Source organism: Ahaetulla prasina, chromosome 2 (genome assembly GCF_028640845.1).
Source record: "Ahaetulla prasina isolate Xishuangbanna chromosome 2, ASM2864084v1, whole genome shotgun sequence".
Taxonomy (NCBI): Eukaryota; Metazoa; Chordata; class Lepidosauria; order Squamata; family Colubridae; genus Ahaetulla; species Ahaetulla prasina.
Window position 1 is genome coordinate 271,641,401 of NC_080540.1, and position 13,237 is coordinate 271,654,637.

Below are 13,237 nucleotides of genomic sequence, written 5' to 3' on the forward strand. Positions count from 1 at the left end.
CTTGCAATTTGCATACCGAGCAAATAGATCAACAGATGATGCTGTTAATATGGCTCTGCACTACATCCTAGAACATCTTGAATCTCCAAAGACCTATGTAAGGGTCCTCTTTGTAGACTTTAGTTCATCATTCAATACCATCATTCCAGACACTCTTCTAACTAAGCTAAACCAGCTACAGGTACCTGAACAGACTTGTAAGTGTTTCACAAGCTTCCTAACAAACAGGAAGCAGCAGGTGAAGCTAAGCAGAATCACATCAGATACCTGTACAATTAGCACAGAGGCCCCCCAAGGCTGTGTGCTCTCCCCACTTCTCTTCTCTCTGTATACCAATGACTGCTTCTCTAATGATCCATCTGTTAAAACTACTGAAGTTCGCAGATGACACAACAGTGATTGGTCTCATTCAAGACAATGATGAATCCGCATACAGACAGGAGGTTGAACAACTAGCCTCGTGGTGCGACCAGAACAATCTGGAACTGAACACACTTAAAACCATAGAAATGGTGGTAGACTTTAGGAGAAACCCTTCCATACTTCCACCTCTCACAATACTAAACAACACAGTATCAACAGTAGAAACCTTCAAATTTCTCGGTTCTATCATATTGCAAGATTTAAAATGGACAGCTAACATCAAAAACGTCATCAAAAAAGGACAACAAAGAATGTTTTTTCTGCCCCAACTGAGAAAGCTCAAACTGCCCAAGGAGCTGCTGATTCAGTTCTACAGAGGAATTATTGAGTCTGTCATCTGCATCTCTATAATTGTCTGGTTTGGTTCTGCAACCGAACAAGACAGACACAGACTTCAGATGATAATTAGAACTGCAGAAAAAAACAATTGCTACCAACCTGCCTTCCCTTGAGGACCTGTATACTGCACAAATCAAAAAGAGGGCTGTGAAAATATTTACAGATCCCTCACATCCTGGACATAAACTGTTTCAACTCCTACCCTCAAAACGACGCTATAGAGCACTGCACACCAGAATAACTAGACACAAGAACAGTTTTTTCCCGAATGCCATCACTCTGCTAAACAAATAATTCTCTCAACAGTGTCAAACTATTTACTAAATCTGCACTACTGTTAATCTTCTCATCGTTCCCATCACCATCTCCTTCCATGTTTGACTGTAACTTTGTTGCTTATAGCCTTACGATTTTATTGTAACTGATTTTTTCCTGATTGCTTAATTGTAGCCTATGACTATCATTAAGTGTTTTATCATTAAGTGTTAAATTAGTACCTTATGATTAAGTGTTGTAAGTGTTGTACCTTGATGAAGGTATCTTTTCTTTTATGTACACTGAGAGCATATGCACCAAGACAAATTCCTTGTGTGTCCAATCACACTTAGCCAATAAAAAATATTCTATTCTATTCTATTCTATAAGAACTAAAACAAAAATTGGTCTTACTTCAATGGCAGAATCCATTTTCTGTAAGTTAAAAGCCCTAGGTTAAATCTGTTGAATACAGTCTCTACTATTTGGAATTGCTGCTGAATTGACAATATTGAGAAAAATTATCTGACTCAGCATAAAGCAGCTTCCTATGAAAAAAATACAAATATATGTAAAGAGTTTTATAATTATCTTGTGATTGGACTGTGAAAATTGTCTTGTTATTACTAAGGGTGCTTTATGACAGTTAGTACAATGCTTGATTTAAAGTTATTATTCCTTAAAAAGAGGAATTCTTAAAAACACCAGTACTATTTCAAAAAAAAAATTAATTGTATAAAAATACAGATAAATATACAGGTAGTCCTTGACTTATGACCACAATTGAGCCCAAAATTTCTGTTGTTAAATATTTATTAGGTGAGTTTTGCCCCATTTTACGATCTATGTTGTCACAGTTAAGTGAATCAGTGCATGTGTTAATTAGTAACACAGTTGTTAAGTGAATCTAGCTTTTCCATTGGCTTTGCTTGTCAGAAGGTTGCAAAGGATGATCACATGATCCAGGACACTGCAACCATCATAGATATGTGTTAGTCGGCAAGTGTCTGAATTGTGGTAACTATGGAGATGTTACAATGGTCATAAGTGTGAAAAATGGTCATAAGTCACTTTTTTCAGTGCTATTGTAACTTTAAACGATCACTAAATGAACTGTTGTAAATCGAGGACTACCTGTATAAGTAGAACTCCAGCAGATTTATTTAATATTTTACCTGAAAATACTGTTAAGGTATTTTAAAATATACCTGGATTCATTTTGCCTTTTTTACAAGTACTTTTAGACAATAGTCAAATCATGAACTGAAATGTTTTTAATATATTTAGGCTAAACATTTCTTTCTTATTTGCTATTTTCTCTGCTTGAGAAGTGGGGTATTTGTATCTCAGAAGCTGATTCAATTTTATTAAGCTTACCGCAAGGTAAGGCCTGGTCTTTTTATAACTGTCTCATTCTGTTGCTAGAGAATTTGCTTTTGAAATTTCAAAGAAAAATAAGAGAATTCTGATGGAATTCTCAGGGATGATGTTCTTGCATGTCTTAGAGGCCCACCTGTGGGTCTGGATCTTTTTGTTTTGTATAATCATCTCTCCAGAATCATAATGGATAGGTATCTTGATTTCTCTACTTTTAATAATGTACAACAGAAAACTACAACCTAGAACTAAAGAGCCTTCTTGGATGAGAAGCAAAATGTCTTCAAGGAAAAACAAAGTCCAGTTGCCTTTTGAAAAAGCACCTTTGGGACAACTATGACTTGGATGACTAAGAATCTCCATAGACATGCAACTCAGCAGTAACACTCTTCATTATTTCAATAATAAAATAACCTAAAATTGCTAAGAGAAATTGAAAACAACTTTAATTATACTTAATTATGGGAGAAAAACAGAAGCTAATTTTATAGAGGAAGACATTTTTTAAGAAACTACATGGCAATTTGAGAAAGCATTGCATAAAATCATCATAGTAATAAAATCTGGATAGCAATATTGTTCTGTATTTAAAATGTCACAAGGTCAGTTTTGTAAAGAACATGCCAAGCTTTCCATATATACTTTTAGAGCACCTGGGTAGAGCAAAGTTGGGCAAAACTAATGCACAAAACTAAAGCAATATTTAGTCAACAATATTTTAATTTACTGTAAGTAAACACATTAATAGGCTTGTTAGAGAACAAATTCTCAATACATCCATATACAATAAACAAACATGTGTTGGAAATTGTATGTTGTGCAACTGCACCAACTGTTTGTATTGCAACATTTCCAAGTGTTTGGGGAAAGAAAATGTTTCCTAAGATTTGTAAAAAATAAAATAAAAAAGGAATGAAAGGTACCCTAGAAAATTACCAAATTTAAAAAAACACAATTTCAGCTACAAGTGGGATTAATGATAATCATATTTATCCATGTAAGTACATTAAATGTTGCAAATTGCCTTATCGTGTTAGGACTGCAGCAAAGCAAAGCAAGGGAGAATTGGTTCCGAATTCTGCCCTTGATATCAAACTCCATCATCTACTTATGGTGCCTCATTTTCTATAGATTTAATTATTTATTTGGATTATTTCTGTATGACCTGATCATGTCAACATCAGGTGATGTGCAGAAAAAACTGTCAATAACAAACATCTAAAAGTACCAACATATTAAATAGCTCTCCCCCATAAATAATATTTTAAAAAATCACTAAATGTTTCTTGATAGAAGCTGAAAGCCTATTAGATTTTTTAAAAAGTAACTTTAATACTTTCTGAAACCCCAGAAATGAAGGGGCCAAAGGTATCTGGGGAGACCAATATGTTCCACAATGGGGGAACTAGTACCAAGACCACCTTCCTTGTGGCTTACACATTGTTTAGCTCATTTGAAGTTTGGACCTTGACTAGGTCTTCTCTGGACATTTAGATGAGACAGAATCCTTAATGATGTAATTCAGGGCCCTATCATATAGGGCTTTATGGGGAATGACCACTATTCTGAATTAGGTCTGGAAGCCCACTGATGACCAGTGCAATTATTATTCTGCAACAGCCATTTTTACAGCAATCTGACCTCTACTTTTTGTATCAGAAGATCTATCACTGCGTACCTATATATTTAATTATTCATTCTTACCTGTAGAAAAGATGAGAATGGTATTATTCCAAAGGCCACATCTCTTCAAGGCTGAAGTGATATTTCCTACCGCTTCATCCATTATGGAAACCATTCCAGCATATTTGCGTCTCTTTTCATCTTTGATAAAAGAATATGGTTCTATGTATTTTTCAGGCACTTGAAGGGGCTCATGGACAGATTGCAGGGCAAAGTAAAGAAATAATGGCTATAACATAAACAGACACATGACAAAAAAGAAAAAGTTAAGATACCATAGCATTAAACCATCAGAAGAACAAATGATAACATTTTCAGCTATGTATTCTTCCTTCCTTATATTGTCACTTGGCTAGGGTAAAAAGCACTTGAGAAAAGAACTTTGCTTTCCATGTCTGTGAAGCTCTGATAATGAGCTTAATCTCTGAACAAAACTTTTGTTTAGTTTAAAAAAAACTTTAAAAACATTTATAATATAGAAAATATGGCAACCGAATTCTGTTTGCTGCAGAAACATGTTCAGGAGCCAAAGGCACTGACAAACATTTACAATCAGATATGACTAGCTGAAAGACAGTTGGTTGGATCATGGTTCCATAATTTCCAAGATGACTTTTGCTCTTCATTTTAGTTTTTTGCAAAAGGAAACTTTATGAGGTTTCATAACTTAGAACTTAGAACTTAGAATCCAAATTACCCAGGATTCAAAATGATATAAAACCCTAATATGTAAGATAAGACAAAGGTGAGGATGGCAGGAGAGAAACAGAAGCTCACGGATATGTAAATAAGCATGTGACCCCATTGCACCTTTCACCACGATTAGTATATGTGAACCTAGTTAGCTGTGGCTATGAAACATAATTAAATCAATCATGCTTTAGCATAGGAACCAGCAAAATAGAATCAACGATGCCATGTCAACTACATATCTCTAGGTAGCATTCAGAAGCCTTAAATAACAAAAATCATGTTTATTTTTAAATTATTCACAATCATGCATTGATTGCCTCAAATCTAATGAGATATTAATTTTCCCATCTAAAGTCTTATGGATTTACGGACTGAATTCCCCAAATACCTAACATTTTTGAGTTATTTATTTACTGGCACCTACAACTTCATGTAAAACTGTATAATAGCAATTCATGCTTGAAACAACTGATGACACCTCACTTCGTGCAATGGAAGAACCCAGACTATTATTTTTCTTAGAAATAATGTGCATTTAAATAAAGGACCTATCCAGACAGATAGTCTTCTGCTATTGCTTACAACAACTCATTCAGGGGCATTCAAATATTTAGTTGTGTTGAAGAACAGATGTATGACCAAAAAAAAATAATAGAATTATACCTTCTCAGTTTGATGACTTGCTATAAGATCAAGAGCTCTTTTTGTAAATACATTAGTAGAATACATAGTTTTGAATCCCTCAGCAATTTTTTCTCCATCTCGAAAATCAAGGGCACATCTGGTCACATTTTTAGACACAATAGGCACGCAGCGTTCATGAGAATAATAATCTTCACTTCCAAGAAGGTAGCCTAAAACAAGAAATGATCGATTATGATATGATTTCAGGAGGAAAAACTACAGAGATGCCCTAAACCTGAAAAAAAACCTCCTCAGATTTTTTAAAAAAATAACTAAACTCTTATCACTTATTTGGCAATGTATTCCATCCTCTATTTAAAAAATATAAATAGATACACTATGTAAAATTATTAAAAGCAATGCAGTAATATATTAAGTGGTTTGATATATCAGAAACATGGATATTGAAATTATAGAACACTGTAGGCAAGAACAGCTGTTTTTGTTTTGAAATTTGCAGAATAAACTGAATCAGGCTTGCAGCAACAGATGCTCATACAACTTTTGTGCTAGTTATGTTCACATTCTCCAGGCAAGTGTAAAAAATCTGATGTACTACTGACACCAACTGGTGACTTAGAGACTCATCAGAATCAGGAATTACCTGATTCAAGTAAGGAAAAATACTTTTTCTCTTACGACTGCTGGAATATTATGAATCCTTGAAACTAATACATATATCAATGATTAGCAATTTCTGCATAGAATGATAAACTTGTCTCTCCGAATATTTTCAATAGACTTCTCCAGCTTTAAGAGAGACAATATTAAAGTAATTAGAGTATGTATATAGTTTTCACTTCCAGTTCTTCTCTGAACCTGCCATCAACGAAGCTGAAGATCATTGCGCAGCAAACTTACGGTACATTATATTAGAAACTGAAATCTCTACAGAAACAACTATTGCAGTATTACCTAATTTTCCCAACTTACTGTGCTTCAACTGTTTTGAAATTGCAACTCCCACAAGAACAAAGTATTTGGAGAGTTTCAGGCTGGAGAACACTGATGCGGCTCTTCATAAACATATAAAAGGGTTCAACATGCCCATCGTATCAGTTAGGATAGGTTTCCTTTATGAATTCATACATATGTCAGTTCATTTATGCTTACCGACAACCAGCAAAGAATATATTTGAATAACAGGCAAAAGAAATCCATTTTATAAATTATACACAGTGTATGTTTCTTTCACTTTTGTGCACTCAATTACTTATTTAACATTGAAGGGCTTCATTCTTTGTGTCTTGATTACCCAGTTCAATAGAATCTTCTACCTGAGGTTCACTCATCACTAAGTTTCCACGTGGTTCGTGTGGTTCTGCCTTGATGCATTTAATGAACCTAGATATCAGTGTTTGAAACCTATGGAGTTTGCCGCAGCCTATAAGTGATCTCAGGCAATTACAATTTGGTCAATAAAAAAAGAAATCATGACTGGGCTTACCAGTCTGGGCTGCTGGAAATGATAGAACATTTATTTATTTATTTATTTTGTCAATCATATATAAGGTAACGGGTAAAAGTATAAACATAATTTGGATACATGAAAAGAGTAAGTAAAAAGGAATGTTAGGACAGGGACGGTAGGCACGCAGGTGCACTTATGCACGCCTCTTACAGATCTCTTAGGAATGGGGTGAGGTCAACAGTAGACAGTTTAAGCTTAAAGTTTTGGGGGTTTGGGGAAGAAACTACAGAGTCAGGGAGTGCATTCCAGGCATTGACCACTCTGTTACTGAAGTGCTTCCTATTTTGACCACTTGTTGTCTGTTTGACAGGAAGGCAGTTATCCATTTATGTAGAAGTCCAGAAATGTCATAGGATTTTAGTTTTAGAAGTAATTTGTCAGGTACTATTTTTAGCATTCAGCATAAAGAAAGGATGAAAATAAATTTGCTTACCAAAGTAAGTATCAAATCCTCTACGGGTAGGAAGACATTCTTTTCTGTACATTCCTATATGCCACTTCCCCACCATGTGAGTAACATAGCCAGCTTCTTTAAGCAACTCAGGCAGGAGTTTTTCATCCAGTGGGACACAGCTTGGCTGACAAGGCCAAATTATTTGATGCTGTAAACCTGTATGGATCTAATGAAAACAAATGTGCCTTAAATATTAGTTCCCACATAATGTTAGGAAGCTTAACCAGTTCTATCTCATATTCTGCTGGCTCGGAAATTCTGGGAGTTGTAGTCCACACTTCTTCAAGTTGTCAAACTTGAGAAATACAGGTGTAGCTTTCAACCTACAGCCACAGCTGAGCCAAAAAATTATGTTGCTAAGTGAGACATTTGTTAAATGAATTTTGCCCCATTTTATTATCTTTCTTGCCATAGTTATTAAGTGGATCACTGTAGATGTTAAGTTAGTATCAGGACTGTTAAGTGTATCTGGCTTCCACACTGATCTACTTGCCAGAAGGTCACAAAAGGTGATCACATGACCCTGGGATACTGCAACCATCATAAATATGAATCACTTGCCAAGAGTCCAGATCATGTAGGGATGCTGCAATGGTTGTTAAGTATGAAAAATGGTCATAACTCGTTTTTTCCAGTTCCATTGCAACTGGAATGAACTGTTGTAAGTTGAGTTCTACCAGTATTGGTCTAGAGCAGGGGTGTCAAACTTGCGGCCCGTAGGCTGAATGCATCATGCGCTGGCCATGCCCATATCTGGTTTAGCGAAGGGGGGGAAAGTTGTGATACGTCACATGACGACACCGTGACGACGCGAGTTTGACACCTCTGGTCTAGAGTTGTTGTGTCCCACTCCTCCGCTGACGGCCAGGTCAGGGAAATCCGAATCAGGCGTGCCTCTGCAGCTCTGCCAAAGTCCTAGCAAAGTCCTCAAGGCAGGCAGGCAGACCAGAAAGTGACTTCAGCAAGATATGTTAGACTTTGCCTGACTCAGAGAATGCCAGAAAGCAGATCCTTTATATAGGCCATGGGGTGTGGCTCCATGACTCAGCACTTATCCAGGCCTGCCCCTCCCTTCCTTCTGACGCCGCCGCCTATCAATTCTTCTGAAGCGAGGGTCACTCCAGTCAGCAGCTGTTGGTAATTGACCTCCCTCAGGCTCACATGCTGTGGGGGAGGGGGAGGGGTCTAGTTGCTCCGTTTGCCTGGGCATGGAGCCAGAGCTGGGGGCTGGAGGTGCTTCCTCCTCCTCAGCCTGTCTGGGCATGGAGCCAGGGCTGGGGCCGGGAGGTGTTTCCTCCTCCTCAGCCTGTCTGGGCATGGACCCAGGGCTGGGGCCGGGAGGCATACTAGGACATTCCTCAGCGTTCGGAAGCAGATAAGAAGGCCCCGGCTGCGGTGAGAGCGGGCAAGACACAACAAGAGTGACATATTTTTATCAGAAGAGAAATGTGAATATTGGAAAAATAAATTGTGACAACTTTAAGTATAATCAATTAAAGAAATATATGAAGAATATTTTGCATGATGTATCTGTAAGAAAACACTTAAACATAGTTAACTTGCATTTATAGGACATCTGTGTTTTGATTCTAAATAAAAGAAAATCAAGCCCAAAACTGCTGCTACCTTATATCAGATTAGGTACGGTTATCTTATTACAGAAAATGTTTGAAATTGACTCATTAACTCTGTCTTCTTCTTTTTAATAACTCCCTATTTATCCTTCATTATCTTAGAGCTGGGGAAGGGAGAGGCAGAAGGGAAGTATAATGGAAACTCAGCTAGAGGATCTTACATTTTATCCCGCCACTACAGATATAACAACAGAACTTCGCTGGGGCCACAAGAAACATCCTTTCTTAATTATTCAAATCTTGAGAAATCCCAAGGTTTACTGATGAACACTGAGGCTTTGGGAGATCTTATGAGAGAATATAGATACTCCTTGTCTTACGACCATTCATTTAATGACCAAAGTTGTAACAAAATGTACTTACAACTAGACCTTGCACTTACGACTACTGCAGCATCCTTTTGATCACCTGATCAAAATTTGGGTGCTTGGCAACTGGCATGCATTTATGAGGGTTGCAGTGTCCCAGGGTCATGTGATCACCATTTGTGACTTTTCCAGCTGGCTTCCAACAAGCAAAGTCAATGGGGAAAGCCAGATTCATTTGACAACTGTGTGATCCACTTAATGACCATGGAGGTTTGTTTAATGGTCGTAACAGAAAAGGTCATAAAACTTGAGCTTAAGGGCCTCACTTAGCAACAGAGATTCTGGTCCCAAATGTAGTCATAACTGCAATATAACATACAAGCAGTAATGTATTTGTACTTATTAGATTTAAAAATATTGAACATTGACATAGTGTAAGCCGCCCTGAGTCTTCGGAGAAGGGCGGGATATAAATACAAAAACAAAACAAAAAATTCCTGGATATTGGGGAATGGGAAGGAAAAAGAGGCAAGTTTATATTCATACTCAAATTCATAATATGTTCAAAGATCTGATAAATAAAGAGAATACACAGTACTAATACTACAACTCTATTTTGTTTAAAACATCTTTGTTGCAAATCTAGCTCTCTGTATGGCAAACCTTAATTGGCTTCATGTGCTGATTTGTAGTCAGAGAGCCAAAGCTTTCCACACACACTTTTTGATACAGAAAAGGTGAATAAAGTCCAGAACAAGCATTATTACAAATTGCTGGGAACACCTTGAAGCAACCTCTTGGCCTCCATCGCAACTTTGGGGAAAGTAAGGGTGCAATTCTGACTCCTGAAGCAAAGCTTTTGAAGAAGCAAGCATGTTATTTATGCATGCATTTCCCCCTGCAAAAATGTTCTCGAAGAGAACTTAAACACTGTGGTCTCTTATAGAAACCAATCATGCTGGTGCAATTTGGCATGTTGTAAGAAACAGAAATTTCTTACAAGTTTCTTCAGAATTGCCAAAATTCTTTTGCTTCTCCTTAGTCTATTTCCAAATGGATAATGTCAGACTTCCTAGATGCAATACATTCACTCTAAAAAAGAGGGGGGAGGGGGAATCAACTCAAAATCTTGAGTAACAAGAAGCACTTATAAGCACAAAGTTACTTAAGTCACAGGTACTAATTGAAAAAACTACTCTAATTAGTTTTTCTTAGTTGGCTTCTTCCCACATTTCTATTATTAACATTATTTTGGGTATAATACTGACAGAAAAGTAGAAAAGGCTTTGTGGTTTTCTACTCCCTCATTTCCTATTCTGCAAAAGGAACTTATTACTAAACATGTTGCTAACATGGAAAAAATATTGGTGCTTCCATTTATAAGTTATTTTCCATAGCAGAATAGAGAAGTTTAAGAATGCACAATGCCCCCATTTTTAAAAAAACAAAATTACAAGCCACAAGAGGACTCTATAAAGGACATTATCCATTTTGACTATATCTTAAGAACAAAAGATAATTTCTTACATTTTTAAGACCGATTTAAGTAACAAAGTGAACACATTGAATAAATAACTGGCTGAATTTGTACAAAGTGAGGCTAAACAAAAGCATTATGTTTCTCATCTCCCTTTAACTACCCTAATTGGGTTTTTTTTATCCAAGGCATCTTTTTATTTTGTTATTTTGTTGCAGGAATTCAACATTTAAATGTGTTGGCCAGAAACTGCCATAATTCAGCATGATTGATTGACTCTTATTTTCTTTATACTAACTATACCTGCACACATTTCTATTATACCTTATTTGCTTTTTGGGAAAAAAAGGCAAATCTCCCAAATATTGCAATATTTCCTTAGAAATGAGCTGACTGTTGCTCTTCTCTGCACCTTTTCCGGCTCTATAATGCTCTTTTTGAACTATTATGCATAGAATGGTATATAGCCGTTATGGCGAACTTATGCCACACATGCCGGAAGTGGAACACAGAGCCATCTTTCCAGGCATGCGAGCCGTCGCCGGTTGCTCTTCAAGGTTCTGGCACGCCGGCCAACTGTTCTTCACTTGTGGGACCACCGGAAACTGGAACAGCAGCCGCCCACTACGCATGCACGAACTGGGAAGGTGATCTTCCAGTTGCCGGCATGCGCATCTGCACCAGCCAGCTGGTCTTCATGTGTGTATGCGTGGCAGAAACCAGAAGGCCAGGTGGCCAGTGCGCATGCGCGTGCTGGAAACTGGAAGATTATCTTCCCAGCGCGAGTATGCGCACTGGGTGGCTGCTCTTCTGGTTTTTGGCACAAGCACACACGCACACTCCTGTTTCAGCACTCAGTGCCAAAAAGGTTCGCAACACTGGTATATAGTGTTTCAGCATTGATTCCTTTCTCTATGATCCCTTTCATTAGTTTTCTACTTGACATTTCCTCCGATAGCTCAGAGACATACTCCACACTTGCTTCAACTTTCCTCTGTAACAACTACCTTGTGAAGTAGGTTGGGATGAGATCAAATGACTAGTTTCTATGGGCAATACTTGAACCTGGGTTTCTCCAAAATCCCTTTACATTTGTATCTGTGAACTTATAAATTTAATTATTATATTTGCTTTTAATGCCAGTTTCTTAATTTATAGAGATTCTCTTCTTCATATTATTTAAATCTAAAGTATCAGCAATTTGGCTACTTCCCTGCTCACCTTTAACATCAGGTAAAAGAACTAAAGAGATTCTTGGGAAAGCCTACATTTTACATCCTAAGAAAATGTTTAATTCCAATTTTCCACCTCCTGTCATTCTGTATTATCTGGTCATGATTTCTCCTGATTTATGAATGATATATTTTTGTCAGAAAATCATCATACTTGTTCTAAAAATCAAGATGGGGTTTAACGTGATCCAACATTTCTCTGATCAAGTTTAATTAACAGAATAACAGAACAGCAGAATAACAGAGTTGGAAGGGACCTTGGAGGTCTTCTAGTCCGACCTCCCTGCTCAGGCAGGAAACCCTATACCATTTCAGACAAGTGGTTGTCCAATCTCTTCTTAAAAACCTTCAGTGTTAGAGCACACACAACCTCTGGACAGGAAGCAAGCTGTTTCCACTGTCAGGAAATTTCTCCTTGGTTCTAGGTTGCTTCTCTCTTTGATTGGTTTCTATCCATTGCTTCTTGTTCTGCCTTCAGGTACTTTGGAGAATAGATTGACCTTTTCTTCTTTGTGGCAGCTCCTTAGATATTGGAACATTGCTATCATATCACCTGTAGTCTTACTTTTCATTAAATTAGAAATACCCAATGCCTGCAACCATTCTTCATAGGTTTTAGCTTTCAGTCTCCTAATCATCTTTGTTGCTGTTCTCTGCACTCTTTTCTATGAGACATGGAATAATTGATGTGGAGGTCTTCTAGTCCAATCCCCTATTCAAGCAGGAGACCCTATACTAATATATAGTAGGAGTCCCTATTATTATAAAACGCTCTCGCCTATCTCAGTAGCTTCATCGCATCAGGGTTTTACCTCCTCCTGCAAGAGGAGCACGGTGAGAAGAGAACCAGCCAATGTTGTTATGCATCTCAACTTTCCTGGGGACAACTTCAACTCCTTTTCGCGCCTACCTGGTACCTGCCGGTCAGCAGCTGACTGCGAGAGGGAGTACACAGCGGCTGCGTATAGTAGCGCTCCAAGCGCACTCCAGCGGCACCCAGCGCGTCTAAGTTCGGGGTGCGGATCTGGGAGCCGTGCCAGCCCACGTCGTTCCAGCCTAGATCGTCGGCCAGGATAAAGACCAGATGCGGCGACGAGCTCGGAGACCCTGCATTCAAACGACCCAGCTGCAATAAGACCTGCAGCCCCAGGAATAGGAGCCGCCGAACCATCATCGCTCGCCTGATCAAGCAGGAACTGAGTCGACA

At 37.8% G+C, this 13,237-nt stretch overlaps 1 protein-coding gene across 1 annotated transcript in view; it reads right to left on the bottom strand.

Moving 5' to 3' along the window:
• The window catches only part of ARSB (arylsulfatase B), an 85,792-nt gene extending 72,555 nt beyond the window's left edge, over positions 1-13,237 (bottom strand). The window contains exons 1-4 of the mRNA XM_058169360.1: positions 12,941-13,237; positions 7,359-7,545; positions 5,434-5,624; positions 4,099-4,306 (exon numbers count right to left, since the gene is read on the bottom strand). Of these exons, the coding sequence (XP_058025343.1) occupies positions 4,099-4,306; positions 5,434-5,624; positions 7,359-7,545; positions 12,941-13,204 (850 nt within the window). The 5' untranslated portion in view covers positions 13,205-13,237. The remainder of the gene's footprint in view (positions 1-4,098; positions 4,307-5,433; positions 5,625-7,358; positions 7,546-12,940) is intronic.